The following is a 12296-nucleotide window of genomic DNA, read 5'->3' on the forward strand; positions in this document are numbered from 1 at the left end:
CCGCGGATGACCGGAAGTTCTCCCAGACCCGCGATGGCGTTCTCGGGCCGCAACGGCCGACGGACCATTTGTCCCTTCGGAAGCGTCGGCAGGCCCGCGAGCCGGAGCCGACCGGGTGGACGGAGGGGCCGAGGTCCGCGCTACCGCGCCGAATCCCCGACGTCTCTCCGAACAAGGACGCTCCGCGGCGGACGGATGAGCAGGAGGTCCCGGCGCCGCCGGCCCGGTGCGGCCGCGTCCCCGAGACGGTCGGCGACGCGTCGCCCCCGGCCCCCGGCGGCCGACCTGACGCGGGCGGACCCGGACGGAGCCGGGAGGACCGCGACGGAGGGTAAGACGAAGAGAAGGGGTGCGGAAGTGGACCTGGACAATAAAACGGAAGCAAATGGACATGGGCCAGCATCCGGTTTTGCTCATCGAGCAGAGGGCAACAGGGAAGAAGCGGAGAAGGGGATCGGTCGGTCGGGGGTGTCTGTCAGAGAGCTTCGAGCTAACTGTGAAGGCCGGATGGCTGGCGTTTGCCCCCTTGCCGGGGCGCTTCCAAGTAGCCGGGTCTCCAAAGAGCAAACGGAACCCCCGTTGTCACGCGTTGTCACCTTTGCCGAAACGTCCCGTTCGACATCGTCCCAAGGTCCGGGTCCCGCGTACTCCCCGGAGCAATTCCTGGCCGAGGCAGACGGCGCGGCGCGGCGCTCCACCGCGACGCCTTGACTTTGGAGCTCTTCGTGCTGGGATACTTCAAGGTTTTGGAGCAGGAGCAGGAGCTGTCGCCGCTGGAGAGGAAGATGAGACATCTGCTGCGCTTCGAAGTCTTGGACCGCATTGAGACTTTCCCCTGGGAGACGGTGCGGGTGGTCCTCCAGGAAATCCGGACGGGAAGGCGACGGCGGAGCCACGGATTGGACGACATCAAAAGACGCTTTTTCGGCCAGGCGGAGGCGAAGCGGGAGGGCGGGCCGGCGCCTTCGCTCGCAGTTCCCAGCGGCGCCGACCTGTCCTGTTTCCGTAGCCGAGACGTTTGTCAATATGTCCGTGGCAGCGTTGCTCTCTGGCAGGAGAAGGAGGCGGAGATTTTTCATTTTGAACCTTAGCGGCGGTCCGAAACCTCCGGCTTTTTGGCTTTGCGTTTACGGCGTTTGCGTCGTTTGTCCTTTGTCGGTCCTTCCTTTCGTTTTGCCTCCCTCCCTTTCTTCCTTTTTTTCCCTCCGTCCCTCAGGGTTAGGCTTAGGGTTGAACTTCCTTTCCTCCCGCCCTTTCTTCTTGCTTGACTTGCTTCCCTCCCGCCTTTCCAAACTTCTGACCCCCTCCTTCATTTCTGACGTCCTTCTCTCCTTCCTCCCTCGGTTCCCTCCTTCCCATCTCCCTTCTTTTCTAACTTCCTTCCTCCCTCGGTTCCTTCCGTCCCCCCCTCCCTTCTTTTCTCACTTCCTTCCTCGGTTCCCTCCTTCCCATCTCCCTTCTTTTCTAACTTCCTTCCTCCCTCGGTTCCTTCCTTCCCATCTCCCTTCTTTTCTAACTTCCTTCCTCCCTCGATTCCCTCCTTCCCATCTCCCTTCTTTTCTAACTTCCTTCCTCCCTCGATTCCCTCCTTCCCATCTCCCTTCTTTTCTAACTTCCTTCCTCCCTCGGTTCTTTCCGTCCCCCCCTCCCTTCTTTTCTCACTTCCTTCCTTCCTCGGTTCCCTCCTTCCCATCTCCCTTCTTTTCTCACTTCCTTCCTCCCTCGATTCCCTCCTTCCCATCTCCCTTCTTTTCTAACTTCCTTCCTCCCTCGGTTCTTTCCGTCCCCCCCTCCCTTCTTTTCTCACTTCCTTCCTTCCTCGGTTCCCTCCTTCCCATCTCCCTTCTTTTCTCACTTCCTTCCTCGGTTCCCTCCTTCCCATCTCCCTTCTTTTCTAACTTCCTTCCTCCCTCGGTTCCCTCCTTCCCTCCCTCCCTTCTTTGCTATTTTCCTTTCTTCCCTTTGCCTTCCCTTTGCAACGCAATAAGGTGAGGATGGAAGTCGGTGAGGTCGCGCATGCGCTCAAACGTCGCCGAGCTGACAGGAGGACGCCGAGCTGCATTCCCATCACTCGGAGCGGAGAGAGGAGCATCATCATCATCATCCTCTTCATCCTCCTCCTCCTCCTCCTACCGCCACGCTGCTAAGAGCCAGCCCGCCCGCCTCGGGAGCGACGTCCAGACCCTTTCTTCCTCTGCGATAATCCGCCCTTAAAGAGAATAACAACAATAAATAAGCGCCATCATGTCAGCCGGAGGAGATTTGGGGAACCCCCTGCGGAAATTTAAACTCGTCTTTTTGGGAGAGCAGAGCGGTGAGTCACACCGTCGCCCCCACCCTTCGCGACAAACGTATTTATGATCGGATTCCTATTTTGAAGAAAGGACTTTTGTTGCGAAATTGCGTAGGATGACGTGACGCCCGTCTCTTCTTTTTCTTTGCCTTACTTCGTGGAGAAAATGCGATGAACCGAGTCTGCCAGGAGGCGCGACCGGTCCAAGATCGATACCCGATTTTTCTTTCATTTTTTTCCTCCATGAATTGCTGCTGTTTGGCTCGGGTTGCGCGGGGCGGCGTTCGGAGCCGTTTAGGCGTGCTGCAGTGGCCCACGAACTCGAGCCGCCTCTTTCTCTTTCTCTCTTTACATAGCTCTTTTCTCCTGCCCGTTATTCGTCTCTCGCATCCTTGATGGTCCGTCTAGGGCGGACGACTCTTTCGTTAGGCGACAGGACGGCGTCGTTTGTGTCGGAGTCCCTTGCATGTGTCAGTTGGGGACACACCCAAGGCTGCCGACGTCTGCTTCTTTCTGCAGCCTCCGGCTCGTCCCCTCTCGTAAAACGAGCGCACGCCCAAAGACGTGACGTTACGCAACATTTCGGTGCGCGTTCGTGCCCAAGGAGCGAGGCTTCTGTACTGCGCACGAATGGCAGGAGCGACAGAAAAGAGTTCGGAATTGCGCGCAGTAACGCAATTCAAGTGTGCGCCAAGGCTGCGACGTTGCTGTCCGCGGTGCTGAAAGAGGCCCGGCTCCTGTGTGTGCGCGCGCGCGCGCGCGTCGTGATGTTGACAACGGAAGAATGAATACTTGACTTTATTGTCTGAAAAAAGTCCGCGTTCAAATACATCCGTGGTCAAGTCAGCTGTGTCGTAGCGGCGAACGACAAGTAGTCGGCGTGTTGACCCAAGTGAGAAAGATGAACAAGCGTTGTGCCGTTTGCCGTCCTTCTGCTGTGTTTCAGTGGGGAAAACGTCTCTCATCACCAGATTCATGTATGACAGTTTCGACAACACATACCAGGTGAGACGCCTTGTGAGTGTGTTACTTTTGCCTCCGAGTCATATTCCATCTACCGTATTTTCATGCGCTATTGCAAACGCTGACAGTACTGCTCGGATTCCGATTGAAATGTGGCGATTTAGCAAACGCTAATAAAGGAATACGGATTCATCCGGGCCTCGGCCGCGCGACTCCATCCCCAAAAAGAGCACTAAAGTGAGGCGGGTGCAGCGGGATTTATCGCCGCGCCTCCCGTTTATCTTAAGTCGTTCGGAATGAAGCAAGTTGCCAACGAGTCCTTCTGTTTGTCTACCGCAGGCCACCATTGGCATCGACTTCCTCTCGAAGACCATGTACCTGGAGGACCGAACCGTAAGGAACATTTGTGGGAATCGTTCGAACGGGTTTAAGGTTTACCGTGGACGGCGTATAAGAAATCGTGGAGGAAAAATGATTCGAGGCAAAGCCCGGGGCGCTAAATGATCATTTTTGGGATGAGGCGGATGACCCGGCTTTGGCTCGATCTGATCTCAATGATCGTCGTCGCGGCGGTGTCCTGCTATGTTGTTCCTCGCTGTACAAAGTATGTGTCATTCGAGCTCAGCAGCAAGAAAAAAAACCCTACCCCCCCAATCCCCCAATCCCCCCGCTTTGACTAATCCACGATTGGATTTCATATCTGCCTAACAGGATTAGCCCAACGGCTAATAGCATGCGTTTGCGTGAAGTTCTTGACTAAAGCTTTGCTTTTTGGGGGTTGGGGGGGGGGCAGCGGACACGTGGCCGATATTGTATACTGTCTTTATGTATAGGTGAGGCTGCAACTATGGGACACAGCGGGACAAGAACGCTTCCGGAGCCTCATTCCGAGCTACATACGAGACTCCACAGTGGCCGTGGTCGTCTACGATATTACAAGTGAGCCGCTAATGTTAGCCCAAAGGTTTTTGAATGTCGGCTTCCAAATATTTTATATCACTTATATTGTTTATCGTATTCAACAGTAACTTTTGAATCGGGCGTTCGATGACATCGCCGATGTTAGCGTCTAAAGTTAGCTTCCGATGTTACGGCGGACTTTAGCGCCAAGAAGACGCGATGTTAGCCCTCAAAGTTAACTCCGAAGTTAGCTTCCAACGCTAGCTTTCAATTTTACCTTGCAACTTGAGATTTCAATGTCGCCTTTGACGTTAAAGGTCGATGTTATCGTTCCCCGATTTAGCTTCCGATGCTAGCTTCGCGGTTCACTGACAAGCGTCTAGCGATTGCTTTCAATCCTGGTTAAAAACGCTAGTGTCAAACGACTATTCGTAACTTTCAGCAAGGGCATCGTAACCTAACGGCAGTACCAAGTCGCCGGGAAAGAAGACAGCGTTCGTCGCGCGGACTGACAGTGTACGGACTTGCACCCACGCCCCCCGCTATCACCGGCGTCGTAACTCGAAGGAATTAAAAAAAGGGGTGGACAGGATGTGTTTTCAGAAAGCTAGGAGATCTGTCAAGGTGCGCGTCTCTGTCCGCCCTCCTCGCGAGTAACTAGAGTTCAAGTCCCTTGTCTTCCTTTGTCTTTTGTTTGTTGGATGTTCTAGGTTGACCGAACCTGATACTAATAGCACTTCGGTCCGCAATTAAGGCACCGCCGTCCTCGGTTTAGTACAGAAGCGGTCCATGTCCGAAAAGGGACGAGACCCGCTATCGTCGTCGCCGGCGATCAATAAAACCTTTGTGCGGGCCGTCCCTCCGCAGACGTCAACTCCTTCCAGCAGACCTGCAAGTGGATCGACGACGTCAGGACCGAGAGAGGAAGCGACGTCATCATCATGCTGGTGGGCAACAAGACGGACCTGGAGGAGAAGAGGTGAGACGGCGGCGGGCGCGCCGTCGCTCGTCGGCGGGACCGTTCCCGCCCTGACGGCCGCCGCGCTCTCCCGGCAGGCAAATCGCCATCGAGGAGGGGGAGCAGAGAGCCAAAGAGCTCAACGTCATGTTCATCGAGACCAGCGCCAAGACCGGCTGCAATGTCAAACAGGTGACGGGACCTCACCCGCTGTTCTTACGGGCCGGTCGCCGGAAGTTAGCTGTCTCGCGTCGACAGCGTGCTGAAGCAAGGTCGTCGCACCTAAAGCGATATCGCTTTATTTCGCCTGCGGGGCCCTGGTTCGGCACCGCGCTTGTTTTCGTCGCCATCTGAAATGCCTGAATTAGGGGTTGAATTCCGTGGCGGATCCCATTCCATTTGCACCGAGTCAGCGCAGGCGTTGCGCGAGTGAACAATTTTCCTGGCGATAAGGAAGCTGGTTAGGGGAAATATATTGACGGAGAAGGATATGGAAATAGGGAAATTATGGAATAGATACATGGTAATCCTCATTACCAATACGGGTTTTGCATTCCAGACACAAGACGCAGCATGCCCGTCACAGTGCCATTTTGGAAATGTCTCATTTTTCCCCCCTTCTGCCCTCTCCAAGCTTTTTCGTCGCGTTGCTGCAGCCCTTCCCGGGATGGAGAGCCTTGACGACGCCAACCCCGAAGGCAGTATCCTTAACTAGGGCTGGCAGCGATCGATACCTGCCTCTGCCGCCTTGGTTTTCAATCTCGCTCCGAGGCTTTGCCAAATTCCGCTTTCGTCACTGCACCGCGAACATACAGTCAAACGCTACCATCTAGCGGACGTTTGGAAAAGTGCAAACGGGACGTCATCCCGCACCGCGCTCCGCCATATGGACTTTCACTTCCATAGCGCTTTTCTACCTTAGGTACTCAAAGCGCTTTACGCTAATTAGTCTTTTACCTACTGATGACGCAGCATCGGGAGCAACTGGGGGTTCGGTGTCTTGCTCGAGGACACTTAGACATGGTCTTGATGGTCGGGGGATCGAACCCGCGGCCTTTCGGCTGGGAGACGACCACTAGCAATAGCTATATATAGCTATATATAGCTATATAGCTATACAATAGCTCTAGTACACGACGCATGTGTCGTTCGCTACGATCGCGATGTTTTGCGTTTTTCCTTAAGCGGCGCTTTCCCAGTGATCGACATCAAGCTGGACAAACCCGCGGAGGCGAGCGTCCCCGAGGCCGGGTGCTCGTGTTAATGCCGAGTCGCGAGCGGCCACAGCTCCCTTCACGCCATTGGCTTGTTTTGTTGCTTCGACCTCTTCTCTTCCCGGTTAGCCCGCCGATGACTCGGACTCCAAGTTAGGATGGATCTGATCGGACACGTCAAACGTTCTCGCTCTCTCTCAATCGCTCGTTCAGTTGTAAAATATTGTATACTTTGTCAATATGTAAGTGAGCCGAGGACGAAAAAAGGGAAAGGAACGCAATTAGGGGACAAAAAACAAACAACTAAAGCAAAGCGACCCTTCCGAGGGAGACCGGTTTCTTTTCACGATTATGTTTTGTATTTTTTATATAAATATATATACATAAAAACAGGGAAAGCACCAAAAATGATGCCTGAGCATAAAAGGGGAGCTTTAGGCGAGGGGCTAGTTAGCGAGTGTCGGTCGGCCGTTGCCCCCAAGCCACAAAATGGCGGAACACGTCTGAATGTCCGCAGCACGCATGCACGCATGCACGCCGATCCAAATTCTTTTGGATTTCTTTTCAAAAGCGGGCCCGACTGCTCTCGGAATGTTTTCTGCCGTCTCTCTCCGTCTTTCTCTCCGTAGCGTTATCGCATCTCACGCCACTTCCCGTAGGCTCACATACAGTGACGGTAGCTGTGAAAAACGTGGCGCACTCTTATCTCTCGTCGACTTTTATAGGAATTGTACCGTGCGTTCGAAAAGATCCACCATAACGCTATTCGTAATAATGTACAAAAAAAGAAAGGTTTCTCTCCACTGTTGTCCTTTCTTCCTCTGACCTGCCCTGTCCCCCCCATCCCGGAAAAAACAAACCGACAAAAAAAAGAACGCATATAACGATCCGCCGCAATGCACTGCGCTGTATATAATAATGTAATATGTATGTTGTGAACGTCCTCTCTGTAAAAGTGCTCCTTTGTTCACCAGTACGGATAATGTCATAATGTTTCATGATTAATAAATGACAGATTAAAGGGCTCGGCTCTCCTGACTCGCAACGCTCACAAAGCCAAAACTCCGGACGTTTTGGATGGAGACGCTACCTTCCTATACGGTAATGCGTAGGCGGTGGATCGGCCGCCGAGCGGTTCGGGGCGTCCCGAGTCAGCCGGGATAGGCGCCGGCAAGCCTGCCGTCCTTGTGAGGAAAAGCGGCTGTGGAAAACGGTCGGACGGATCGATAACTCGAGAAAAATCCCAAAGCTTTCCGCCGAGGGGTTGCGTCTGAAGAGGCGGAGCCGACCCGGAAAGAACCTTTTCACGACGGCTAAACCGACACCTCGGAGCGTTCCCGCTCTGAGGTATTCCCCCGGACGGACGTCGTGTTACTCGATCCCCCCCTCGGGCCTCCGTAATTCCCCAAACGCGAGGGGCGCTTTTTTTCCCCGGACGACCTCTGAGCACTGAAGGCGCCTCGGAAGGAAGGCCACGCCCCGTCAATGAAAAGCCACGCGGCAGAGAGCCGGCCGGCCGCTTCCCTCGCGTTGCCCGAGCTCGGCGAGCGCATGATGTCCGGGGCGGCGGCCGCGGCAGACCCCCAACTCGGCTCGCTCTTAAAGGGTCTCCGCACGGATATCGCCATGGCCGTGCACGACGCCTTCCCGCTGGTTCACGGCTTGGCCGACGAGAAGGTCATCAGCGAGCAGATGCTGAAGGTGAGCTTGTTATTATTGATCGTATTTGTGCGGGCGCACGCTTCCAAAGTACGGTCCCTCCGCCACGCTGCAGTACGCGTGCGGCATTCCGGCGCCACCGGTAAAAGGCGACTCCAAATATTTCACCCCGCACCTTTAAGTCAAATAGTTTATGGAAATCCACAAAGAATAGGGATGGGCTACGCGCGACGAGGGGGAGACTACGCGGCTTCGGTTAGGTGCGGGCGAGGCCTCGGAGCGGCGAAGCTCACCCGACGCGGAGGTCCCCGCGCGCCGGTCCGCGGCCCGACCATTTAGCTTTTGGAACCGATTCGAAGTCGATCCCCGAGCAGTTGCCGTGACATTTTGCGGTGAGGAGGGACGGCGCGGCTTCCGTCGAGGGCAGGAACGCGGAGTCGCGCGCTTCCTTCCGTCTTTGGGAGTTGCGGACGGCCTTCGTTGCACTCCAGGACACATTGGCCCAGGAGAGCCGAGAAGGAAGCCACAAGGCCGTGTACCGGTTGCTGTCGCGGGTGCTGGACCAGAGTCCGGCCGCCGCGCCGGCCTTCTGGAGGAACCTGAACAAAGCCTACAACCTGGACACCTACCCCAAACTGCGAGGACTATTGGCTCCCGGCGACGGCGGTACGCCAACCTTCGGCGCCTGACGCCAAACGCCGCGGTTTCTCCTTTCGTTGATTCTGGCGTCGCCTTTTGTATGATTGAACGGCGCCTAATTCCGACTCAGCGAGTGAAGCGCCGTCTCCTCCGGGCAAGAAGAGGAGCCACAAGGACGGAGAAGATCGATATCGCGCCAAGACGAGCCATACGTCTGCAGGTGATGTACGGGGTTACCCGAAACATTTTGGACCGTTTTTGGCACGTTGAAAATAATCCTTAAAGCGAAACGAATGAGCTAAACGTTGTGAATACGAGACGGGAAAGCTTTCAACGCGTCATGTCAAATCTCCCAATGTACATCAATGCTACTTTTTGGCTGCAAAATTGTGGGGGGAAAAAAAAAAAAAAAAGGTCTATTTTTTCCCCCCAGGTGGCAAAGTGAAATTATACAAAGTGAAGAAGGAAGCCACTCCTCAACAAGCAACAAGTTGCCCAAGTATTTTTCAGACAGTTTTTAGGAACTTTCATTTCTGACTTTGAAGAAATGCGAACGATGCCGACGGTGTTTCAGCGTCAATACCGAGAGGACGCCTTCCCTCCAACGAGCTGTCCATCAAGACGGAATCATCCGGAGAGAAAATCTTCAGTACAGATGGTAAGTCAGCACATTCACCACCTTCTGAAAGGCTTACATTTGTATTCACGAGTTTCAAACAACGCACGGCTCAGGAGTCGCAGGTCCGTCGGTCCGACTTCATCGAATAGACGATGAAGAAGCTGGACTTGCAAACAGTCGGCCGACGACGCTAAAGCCGCGGAGCCAACCCAAGTTGTTACGCTTTGACGGTTCTCTCAAAAGCCCTGAAATATCGAGTGTTTTTACAGTGCGCCGTCGCTTTTGGTTCGCCGCTACTTACCTCGCTTTAGCTTTTCCTTTGTTTCAACGTCTGCGGCTTGAAAAAGTCATTTTGTGCCAATAAAAAACACCAGGTGTCGATGTTGATTTCGACGTACACCAATGACACCATTATAGCTCAGAGTATGTATTTTGGATGCGCTCGCTCATGGAGTCGTTTCCTCAGGTTCCGTTCGAAAGCGCGTCAAGCTGCCGGGAGACTTTCACAGACGGAAAGAGCTCAAGTCCAAAGCTGACATTTCGACTCTTCAACACAAGAGGGAGACGTTAACATCCGGACAGGTCCCGCCGCTCGACATTTTTGGGGACGTGCGCGAGATGCCATCAAAATGTACGCGCGCGCGCGCGTGTGCAGAACCAGCACAACGACGACGAGTGTGCCGTGTGCAAAGACGGAGGCGACTTGATCTGTTGTGACGGATGCCCTCGAGCTTTCCATTTAACCTGCCTGGAGCCTGCGCTCGCATCCATCCCCAGGTTGCGCTTTCCGCAATACCGCTCGGAAGACGAATGTCGTTTCTGAAAAAAAGCAGACGGGCCGAGACTTTGAGATTCCATTGCGTCCGATCCGCGCATCGGCTTCCGCTGGCTGCATATTGCCCCTTGTTGGTAAACATCCTTTTGAAGAAGCCTCTGCATCTGTAGTGGTTCTTGGCGCTGCGAGGACTGCGCTGACAAAGGGGGGAGACAAAACAAAGCTCAGCAAGTTTTGCATGTAAGTGATCTTGAAATGTGAGCGCTTTCTCATCCACCGTATGCAGATGTATAGTGCTGGGCCCCGTTCCTGATTTCATCAAGGCGGCAAATCCCTTTTCTTGGCACCGTACACCGGACTTTATGTGTATGCGCTTGTTTGACAGCCTCGGCAGACAAAGCCCAAGACGTCCGCCGCGGGCGTCTCACTCCTCCCCTCGCCGGACGCCTCGCCGGCCTCGCCGGCCGCCCCGGCCGCCCCGGCCGAGGAGGTAACGGCGCTCCCGCGTCTCCTTACCGCGCAGGCGGTGGAAACCTCTGAAACGCATAAAACGCAGCGGGCGGACCCGTGCGGCGTTTGTCACCTGGGAGGAGGAGACCTCGCCCGTTGCCCGCGCTGTTCCCAGCGTTACCACCGCCACTGCAATTTCCCCGCGTAAGTCCAAACGTGGATATTTCATGACCGCGCTCACTTTGTCACCCAACAGTAAATCAAAATGGGATGAGTTTGAGTCCGAAGGAGCGGACCGTTGTCGCGAGGCCGAAACAAAGCCAACGGGACGCGTGTTTCAAAGGCCGCCCTTTGTGTTTGTCAGCGGGCGATCCGTCTGCCTGTGGTGCTCCGCGCCGTTGGTCCACACTGCGGAAAAGGAGCCGGGCGCCGAGGTGGGTCTGTACTTTAACTTACTCTACGGCGCCATCTGGAAAGGGGGGAAAAAAGGGCCCAAATCACCGAAATCACCCAAATTACGATGGATTGTCTTTCAAAAAAGTTGCTACTAAACACTGTTGTCAAAATAATAACTAAGTATACATGGTGACAAAAAAAATCTTGAGAAACATCCACCATTTGAGAGTCACGTAAAGCACGACAACGCCATCCAGCGGACGAGATTGCTGATCGCACCCCGCCCTTGTATTCAACACGGTGGTGGATTATAGCCTAGGGTTAAACCCCTTTTCTGGCTTTGTCGTCGTGTTACACTTTTATTACTGTGTTACGTTTCAATAGCGGTGTAACTGTAGAACCGCAGACAAGGTGTCGATTTGAAGTACCGAAAGACAAAAAAGAGTCACTTCATATAGCTCGACGCTTGACGAACGACGGGCCAGAAAAAACAAAAGTCAAAGGTCACCCCCTAGCGGTGGCGGAAGGTCGGGCAAAAATACACCGACGGAGCGCCGATTACAATTTGGGGGCGGGGCTCCGACGAATGACGGAAAACAAAGCACGGGTATGGGTCGGTGTTTTTCAGCTTCCCGCGGCGCCTCGCGACCCGCGCGACCCGCGCGACCCGTGCGACCCGCGCCACCGCAGCTCGTCCGTGCATGAAGACCGATTGGACTCCATCCTGGGAGACGTGAGTGGCGCTCGGCTACACGCGTGATGTTGTACGGGGGATTTGTTGGGGGCGGGGGGCGGTAAATCAGAGTCAGATGTGGCGGGGAGCATCGCGTCATTGCATCGCACGGCCTTTTTGGAATTCTTCTTGGGCCGTAACCGTTCTCCCGGGAAAAGGCCCGAGTCGTCGGACCGGCTTGGGACTTTGCCGACACCTCCGATTGGATTGCAAGCGGGAGTCGCGCGATTGCCGTCGTCCACTTGGCTACCATCCAAAGCAATGAAAAACATGCGCGTGCTGAATGTAGCCACGAACTGGAGACGATCGGCCAAGGCGTTGTGTTCGTGTTCGCCGCATGATATCACTGCGTGTGCGTGTGCGTGTGCGTGTGCGTGCGTGCGTGCGTGCGCGTGTGTCGGCAGGCTTCCTTGGATGGCATCCTGCACTGGGCTTTCCACAACATCCCTCAACCTCTTCTTAACACTCATGGATACTACCAGTGACTTGGAAGCAAGTTCTTAACTCATTCAGTACCAGGGACGTTTGTTTGTTTGACTCTTTCAGCGCCACAGATGAGAAAGTTATGGAAATATATTTTCCTTCATGCGCCCTGACAACCCTGCCTTCCATAAATGCACATAACTAAAAAATCAACTGTTCTTTTTTTCCTTTTGGGAGATGCATGTTCCAGTTTGTTTGCTTGTTTTGTTTTGTT

The 12296-nt window shown here is 54.4% G+C and overlaps 3 protein-coding genes across 3 annotated transcripts; all 3 read left to right on the plus strand.

Annotated features, from left to right (window-relative positions):
* Positions 1 to 33: 33 nt before the first annotated feature.
* Positions 34 to 1357, plus strand: espnlb (espin like b). Its single transcript, XM_088429518.1, is given in 2 exon segments — positions 34 to 672; positions 675 to 1357. Coding segments are annotated over 2 exon segments (1056 nt in total). The 3' UTR covers positions 1092 to 1357.
* Positions 1358 to 2025: 668 nt separating this feature from the next.
* Positions 2026 to 7353, plus strand: LOC148414237 (ras-related protein Rab-6B-like). The gene is made up of 8 exons (XM_088430389.1): positions 2026 to 2314; positions 3240 to 3298; positions 3596 to 3649; positions 4090 to 4195; positions 5024 to 5135; positions 5213 to 5306; positions 5749 to 5815; positions 6314 to 7353. Exons 1-8 carry the CDS (start codon positions 2245 to 2247, stop codon positions 6376 to 6378), a joined length of 627 nt encoding a protein of 208 aa, XP_088286515.1. The 5' UTR covers positions 2026 to 2244; the 3' UTR covers positions 6379 to 7353.
* Positions 7354 to 7411: 58 nt separating this feature from the next.
* Positions 7412 to 12266, plus strand: aire (autoimmune regulator). The gene is made up of 12 exons (XM_088429519.1): positions 7412 to 8029; positions 8479 to 8653; positions 8757 to 8846; positions 9060 to 9125; positions 9201 to 9284; positions 9712 to 9827; positions 9901 to 10022; positions 10191 to 10260; positions 10406 to 10674; positions 10835 to 11015; positions 11207 to 11599; positions 12004 to 12266. The coding sequence occupies exons 1-12, from the start codon at positions 7814 to 7816 to the stop codon at positions 12082 to 12084; spliced, it is 1863 nt and encodes a 620-aa protein (XP_088285645.1). The 5' UTR covers positions 7412 to 7813; the 3' UTR covers positions 12085 to 12266.
* The last annotated feature ends 30 nt before the right edge of the window (positions 12267 to 12296 follow it).

This window comes from Hippichthys cyanospilos, chromosome 12 (assembly GCF_059441005.1).
Source record: "Hippichthys cyanospilos isolate Australia breed blue-spotted pipefish chromosome 12, RoL_Hcya_1.0, whole genome shotgun sequence".
NCBI lineage: Eukaryota > Metazoa > Chordata > Actinopteri > Syngnathiformes > Syngnathidae > Hippichthys > Hippichthys cyanospilos.